At 35.0% G+C, this 8,237-nt stretch overlaps 1 protein-coding gene across 1 annotated transcript; it reads left to right on the top strand.

Annotated features, from left to right (window-relative positions):
• The first annotated feature begins 881 nt into the window (after nt 1-881).
• Nucleotides 882-6,526, top strand: LOC110778177 (outer envelope protein 61). The gene is made up of 11 exons (XM_021982745.2): nt 882-1,217; nt 1,794-2,024; nt 2,663-2,719; nt 2,796-2,924; nt 3,201-3,278; nt 3,425-3,495; nt 3,730-3,779; nt 3,862-4,057; nt 4,511-5,084; nt 5,231-5,374; nt 6,068-6,526. The coding sequence occupies exons 1-11, from the start codon at nt 1,122-1,124 to the stop codon at nt 6,212-6,214; spliced, it is 1,773 nt and encodes a 590-aa protein (XP_021838437.1). The 5' UTR covers nt 882-1,121; the 3' UTR covers nt 6,215-6,526.
• The last annotated feature ends 1,711 nt before the right edge of the window (nt 6,527-8,237 follow it).

Here is an 8,237-nt window from a genome sequence, read left to right as displayed (position 1 = left end):
AAAATCTTATTTTTCATTGGCCGAAACCATTAAGTTTCTTACGTGGCGCTCTAATATTGGATTGAATTTTATTTTAGATAAGTGTTTGATTTTGGATGAATTATATTTTAGATTTATTTTTTCTAATATTTCAGCAAATATGCCTCCTATGTATATATTAAATTAGATTAGTGATTTTGAAGTAATAATTTTTATTAAAATGAAAAATTTATCACTAAAAAAATCAATAACTTTCACATATATAAAAGTAACTTTTAATCTCCTTTAAAATAAAAATTAAAGTACTTTTAATCGTTTTAAGTTAACTTTTATTCTGATTTACAATATTTCACTGGTAATTAATATTTTGTGTTTCTACTAATTGCTTGTTGGTTCAGTGGTGATTGGGGCTGAACTTGGTAGGGAGAACCCGTGTTCGATCCCCCGCAACAACAATTGGGAGGGGAATGGAACCTAACCACCCAATACTCGCCCCGAATTCGGATTAGCCCTAAGGCTTTATTTGGTTGGGAGGAATTGGAAGGAAAAGAAAAGAAAGGAAAGGTAAAATAAGGTTTCCTGTATTTGGTACAAATAATTATATGGGAAGTGGGAGGAAATGAAAGGAATTGGAAGGAAAACTCCTTTATAAAATTTTCACTTTCCTTTCCTTCCAAAATTGGAGGAATTCGAAAGGAAAGAGAAAATTAAAAGCTGTCATTTAGCTTTCCCTTCTATTCCCTTCATTTCTTTCCCCTAAACCAAACACAGGAAAATAAAATCTATTTCCCTTCCTTTCTTTTCTCTTCCTTTCCTTACTAATAATGAACCAAATAGGGCCTAAGGGTGAAGCGGGTGTTTCCTTTCATCATCCGGATCTTGGAGCCTTTCTCTATCCTAATTCAATTCTGGTTGGCGACCCACCACCTTTATTTCCAACGATATTTAAAATAAAAAAAACTCCCCACATCTTTCCCTTAATTAACTTAACAAAATCACCAAATTCCGAACTGTGGAAACCTCTCTGTCGAATTTTGCACTCGTCGCAATCAATTCCTAGAATCAACAAATTCCTGTTTCGATTTGATCTCAATTGCAATTTCTATTTTGAAAACCCTAATTAATCGAAGGATTTTTGCGAGATGTTTAATGGTATGATGGATCCTGAGTTGCTTCGGCTTGCTCAAGAGCAGATGAGTCGCATGTCTCCTGCTGAGATGGCTAAGATCCAACAGCAGGTTCTCCTTTATTCCCCGAATTCGATTTTACTTTTTCGAATTTTCATTTTGATGATCTCGAATTCCTTTATTTATTTATTTATGGTCTTTGAGATGCAATTTTAGCTGCAAACTTGTAATTATTATCACTGTTGTTGTTTATTTTATCAATTTCGTTCCATAAAGGCATATAGTTTCAATTACGGATTTCATTTAGGTATTATGCTTATTGTGAAATTGTTAATTAACTTGACGTTGGTTTTCACATGTGTTTTGATTAGTAACTATGCATTGCGTTATCGATCCTTTACCCTTAATGTGGAACTTAATGGTTAATGAGCTCTCTCACTTTTACAAGAAGCAAAGATGAAATAAGTGAAATCAAGGAATTCAAGTTATTTAGTTTTCTGTGATCATGCTTACTAAGGAATAGGAGATAAAAAAATGTTTCGTTTTCCTACGGGCTTACTGCTTTCTTTTGAATTGGGGCTATCCTATATATATTATGTGTATGGAATTGAAGCCTTAAATCGAAATCCATGTTTTACCTAGGTTGTCTTGTGTATTATAGTAATATATGTATCTGTGGTATTGTAGATGATGTCTAATCCGGAGTTGCTTAAGATGGCGTCGGAAGGCATGAAGAATATGAGGCCTGAGGATCTAAAGATGGCTGCAGAGCAAATGAAGAACGTCCGTCCTGAAGAAATGGCTCAGATGGGGGAGAAGATGGCTAATGCATCCCCGGAAGAAATTGCATCAATGCGTGCTCGTGCTGATGCTCAATTAGCCTATGAGTTAAATGCAGCTGAATTACTCAAGAAACAGGTAAGATGATGCCATTCATGCAAAGATCTGTAAAATTCTTGAAAATGGTATGAAAACTAGTATTTTGCATGGCAGAAGACCCTATTGCGTACTCTTTGGGGATTGTGCCCCCTCCTCCAAGCCCAGATATATTGTACTCCGTATATCTTAGTAGGAATTGATTGGCTACACAGAATTTCAAACATCTGTAATTGTGTTTGTCATATCTGTATCTTTAATGGCACATGAAGATTTCAATTTTTAGCACCTAGGAAGTCAGATTTAGATAGCTGTAATGTTCCGTGACTATGGTTTTGTTAAGCTGTTCTGCAGCTGAAATTGCATATGAAGTACTTCAAGTTAATGTACTTTATTTGTTAGTCACAAGCTAGAACTAGCCCAACTCACTTTCTGGGTCTACATCATTTATTTGATGCTTTGCAATCTTCTTCTAGCATCAGGAATTACAAATAAATGACCTATTCAACCGACCATGTCTATTAAGACTATTATACATTTATACTTAATACTTTTTGGGTTTTTACTGGGATTTGAACTTGCATGTTAATAATTAGTCAAACAAGTGAAATCAGTTTTTATTTGAAATCACATAAACGTACCTAGTATACTTGTGCTTATAACTGTTAAAATAATTTCAGGGAAATGAGCTTCACAATCAGGGGAAGTATCATGATGCTGCACAGAAATACTTGCGTGTGAGTGTGCTATTTGTTTTCTTTATTAGATACATTTTGGTTAGTGATCCTCATCAGTTCTCATTTTTATCGTTAGGCAAAGAACAATCTACAAGGGGCTCCTGTTGCCAGAAGTAGAGCACTTCAGGTGGCATGCTCTCTTAATCTGATGTCATGTTACTTAAAATCTAGACAATTTCATGATTGCGTCAAAGAAGGCTCTGAGGTATTTTTTTAAATCATTTCCTGAACACCACTCTGTTAGGCAATAGGATGCATGTTATTGTTTCAGTAACTAGACCCCATATTCGTCAATGTTGCACTCTATGAGGTTTACTAATGGCCATATGTTCCTTCCTATCACCCCCCCCCCCCCCCCCCCCCCCCCCAAATACTTTTAAGCCAGTGTGCTATTGAGGGGCAATTAATTTTCTGATTTTCTCAATTTTCAGAGTATTATTTTGGTTCTTGACTTCGTTAATTTATGTTTTTTCTGTTTCAGGTCTTGGCCTACGATGAAAAGAATGTCAAGGCGTTGTACCGTAGGGGTCAAGCATACAAAGAATTAGGTCAATTAGAGGTAATTATCTATAATTTGTTTCTTTTTGGCTGGGTAGAGGTAAGTTTATCTTTATGTAGCAGTGAGTTTTTATATAAGGGCTTCAATGTATATTAAATTGTTTGGTGATATCTCTCTGGTTACTTTGTCTTTTTAATTTGTTCTAGAATGCTGTTTCTGATCTGGCAAAGGCACTTGAAGTTACCCCTGACGATGACACAATTGCTGAAGTTTTAAGGTATTTCGGTGTTTTTTGCTGATGTTATTTACTCTGCAGTATTTGATGTTTACAAGTGCAACCTTTTTAACTGTGTCAAGTGTGATGCTTTGCCAAGTTATAGAGAATTTATAATACGAGTATTTGTAAAACTTTTGTTAGGTTTGCTATTGTCATACAAAAAAGACTTCTTATATTTTTATTGAGGTTCACAGGATCACATCTGAATTGAGGTTTTTTCCCTTCATCCCACAGGGAGGCTAAAGAAAGTCTAGGAAAAGGAGGTGTCACGCGAACTTCAACAGGTATTATCTTACATGAGTAGTTGGGGTAACAACAGGTATTATATTACATGAGTGGAATCATTTATATTGATGAGTCTTACAGGATTGGTAATTGAAGAAATAACTGAAGAAGTTGAGGCTGTGTCAGCTACAAGTGGCAAGAGAGAATCTAAAGATTTTTCAGTGACACATCCTGTGGAAAGCCATGGTCATTCTAAAGAACCAGAAACTGTTAGTAAAAGACCAACTACAGAATCAGAATGTTTGCAGGCATTGAAAGATGATCCTGACTCAATCAGGCAAGTTCATAGTTTTTCTTTTCTTTTTAACACTAGAGGGAGAACTATGTTAATTAACACCGTTTTTCTCCTTCCCCTGCCCCTAGACCTTGGAAGTTGGAAACTTAGAGATGTTATCCGCCTACACCTCTTAATTACTGAACAATGAATTCTCTATGCTAGTTGGTTTAGAGCTGCAAACCTACTTTCAACACTTTTCCTTCCTCATGATAAGCAATCTGTTCTTATTTGAGTCGAAGTTTTTTTTACCTTCGCTAAATATTGAACTATGTGCTTGTGTTTCATAATGTTCTTGGAATGATTTGTGATCTTTCTTACGGACAATGTATTAAAAAAGTAAAGTTATGAATTTCAGTCTCCTTCTGCTGTTTGCTTAAAAGTGAAAGGACCAGATAAACTTCCTACATGACATATAATAGATAGGCTGGTCTCTTTTCTCTTGCTTGTCCGCAGATCATTCCAGAATTTCATGTCCCGGGCTGATCCTGAAACTCTATCCAGAATGAGTTCTGGAAAACCTGGTGAGGTTCCCGCTGACATGCTGAAGACAGCATCAAATATGATCGGTAGAATGTCGCCTGAGGAACTCCAAAATATGGTGAAAATGGCCTCCTCATTTCAGGGTGAAAATTCACCCTTTAGTGGTTCCCCTTTTGATGCTAACTTTGGACCTGGCTCTGTTCCTCCAAATCTGTCACCTGAAATGCTGAGAACAGCTGGTGATATGATGGGTAAAATGTCACCTGAGGAACTTCAAAGGATGTTTGAGATGGCTTCTTCCTTAAAGCAGGACTCATTTCCCAGCTCTTCGGGTTCGTCAAGTGGTAAATTGAGTTCAGAGTCTGGTTCAAAATTCACTACAACTCGGGACATACCTGTTGATGAAAATGATGTTGTTGGTGAGAGGAGCAACTCTTCTGGTTTATATTCCAGTCCAGGAAGTTCATCCCAATCAAGTTTTCCTACATCAATGGGTGATATGCAAGAACAGATGAGAAATCAAATGAAGGATCCTGCCATGAGAACAGTGAGTTGGCTGATAATTATCGTTTGTGAATTGAATTTGATATGTTTCCTAACTTCTAATTGCAACTCTGATTTAAAATTTGAGATGAGATATTTAATGCTTCTAGAATGCTGATGTATTCTGTTGTTGTTATTGGCATCTATCAGATGTTCTCCTCCATGTTGAAAAATATGAGCCCAGATATGATGGCCAGCATGAGTGAGCAATTTGGCCTTAAACTTTCTAAAGAAGACGCTGCAAAAGCTCAAGAAGCCATGTCAAATTTGTCACCTGAAGATTTAGATAAAATGGTACTTTCTGTTTCTATCAACTTTGTCTAGTTGTCTTAACGAGTCACCATACTCACCAAAGTATAACATCATTTCGAAAAGATATCAATGAGTTGCCAATTTCAACTGTGTACCAAAAATGTTTTGCCTAATTGTTGGGATCATTAAATTTGGAAAACCTTCTAGAGAAATAGAGAATTGTGTTGTCCAATTCGATCGTTTGGAAGGAATAGTTGGCTATCTATCTAGCTGTAGAATCTCTATCGTTTACATTCGTTGTCTGAAAGGTTTTCCCCTACACAAGCAAGCGGAGCTACAATTTTATTACCAACTCTGCTTCAAAGAATACCCCAATATCTTTCCCATTGCACCCTGTCTGTTTTCTTTGTTGGAGACTTGGAGGAGGAACTGTGTGTTTCTTAACATGTGCATTTTCCATTGGTTATCCGTTTTTTTTTCTCATTGTTCTGCAGGAGATGTGCGTTTCATATATTTTGACATCTTCCCCGGTGGTTTTTGTTTGTTAAAAGTTCCACAAAGATCTTATAACATAGTAGCCAATATAAACCGCTTCTTGTTGATCTGTTGGTTGGATTTTTTACAATTGACCCAGCAATATCCCTTGTTATTATCTTGTTCATGCTTAAATTCAATCAGATGTTGTAATTTCCTGATTTGCCTCTATTGAAATTTCTCCCTTGATAATTTTTTCAGATGCGATGGGCTGATAAACTTCAAAGAGGAGTAGAAGGTGCAAAGAAGACGAAGAACTGGCTACTGGGAAGACCGGGAATGATTTTAGCAATATGCATGCTCATTCTGGCTATCGTCCTTCGCTTGTTCGGCTTCATTGGTAGGTGAATTTTCAGAAAATTGATCCAAATCTCCAGATATAATCGCTTGTAATTGCCAATATCAGCAAATCCAGCACCGAAATTTTGGTGTTCGAGGGAGGGGTATATAAAGTTTATAGAAAAGGTGTTGGTTAACTTATGTATGTTAGCAAATGTAAGGATTTTTTTATTTTTTTTTGTGTTGCACCCCTTGACAGTTTTCTTTGTAGAAGAACTGGGGTCTTAAATTTTGATGGGTCTCAGAAATGTGCCTCTAATCTATTCAGCCCTTGTATTACTGTAGTAGTGTAGTCCATGGTGTTCTGTTTCACAAGGTTCACATCTTCTAGTACTGCAGTTTTTTCTTTTCACCCCAAATCTTTGAGTAATTGTAGGGGGAGTAATTGTTTGTTCACAAAACAATGCAGTAGGTTCTTTTTAGATTTGGAATAATTTCAGCTACTTTGTGCTCCCTTCTTCCCTTAAAGATTGCCCCATTTTCTTTTTTAGGCCGTCCCTAAAATTGCTCCATTTCCTTTTTTGTTAATATTTCTCTACCAACTTTCTCTACTTTGTATTATATGGTCTCTACCAGATTTCTTAATAGAGTACACAAACTCTTAACAAAGAAAAAATTGGGGAAGGGTAATCTTTTAAGGACGGAGTGAGTAGCGATACTATGCGAAAGGGACATTGGGTCTGGATTGCCAAAGTTATTCACAGCCCACATTATCGCAACCAAGCCTATTTGTATTAGGAGTTTTATGTGTTTTAGGTTCTGCTAACCGGTATGTTTTCTAGTGTATAGCCTACCACTAGTCTAGGGCCCGTGTAACGCACGGCTACTATTAAAACAAATTTATTATTTTAATAGTAACAAAAAGACTTGTAATATTAGGAAAACATGAAAGTAAAAAGGGTATATGAAAAAGTATAAATTCAAAGTTGTGTAAAAAAATTATTCAAATGAACTAAATTTGCATATTACTATACAAAGTTAAAAATTATAGTCGTTTACTTGTACGTAGAACTATCTAACAACGTTAACCAAACCCGAATGACGGAAGACTAATTTTCGAAAAGACCCGAGCATAACCGAGTTAGTCAAATACAACATGTTTTGAATTGAGTAAAATCTTGATATATAAACTTATATGTTAGTCTACTTACCATGTATTATTATTTTAATTAACATTTTTATTTACCAGTTACCATGTATTATATTATTAATAGTAGACTAACATTAGAAGTTCATTTATCAATATTTTTTATATTTCTTATCAGATTAAAAAGTTATAATAATACATAAAGGAAATTATATCATAAAGGAAAAAATAATATTGATTTAGCTTTCCTCCAATAATATACGAAATATTATGCTGTACGCATCTATGGTAATTAAAATATATTTTTATCTTAGTTTCCTAAAAAACGTAATGTAATTTATTTATTTTAAAGTAAAAAATAAAAAAAAAAAATTTGGCGGGAAAAAATCCCACCAGGAAATGACACGTGTCATTCCTGGTGTATCTTTTAGTATATAGTAATAGATATATTTTTGAATTTGGGAAGTAGCAGCCAAGCAAATGTAAAAACAAAAACCTTTCTCCTATTTATCATGGTATCAGGGCAGCGTGCCACAAAGATCATCAACCCCTTCTTTTGAAGTGGAATACTTAGCGTTGGGTATGAGGAGGTCCATGCTGCATCTACATTTCAAGCTCAAAGGACTTTCATGTGAGAGAGAATAATAAAGTATAAAGTTAATCTTGGGGGTGGAACCCCAAAGGTTGTCCCATCTTGAATGAGAAGAATCATATATCTTAGAAATAGCCATTATTAATTTATTTTTCCTAAGTGCTTTCTTTTTTGGGAACAACCGAACAACTAATACTATGATCCTTTTCTTATTCAAAAGGTCTTGCGAATATGGTGTATATTAATTTTATTGTACTCTAAGATAATTTTTACCTAGATTTTTGTAATATTTATATTATATTATATAAAAAAAGTTGATAGATAAACATTTTAAAAGGCTAAATGATTAATTT

Source organism: Spinacia oleracea, chromosome 5 (assembly GCF_020520425.1).
Source record: "Spinacia oleracea cultivar Varoflay chromosome 5, BTI_SOV_V1, whole genome shotgun sequence".
In the NCBI taxonomy this organism is placed as follows: Eukaryota; Viridiplantae; Streptophyta; class Magnoliopsida; order Caryophyllales; family Amaranthaceae; genus Spinacia; species Spinacia oleracea.
The sequence above is the reverse complement of the archived record's forward strand: the minus strand, read 5'-3'. Positions and strand labels throughout refer to the sequence as shown.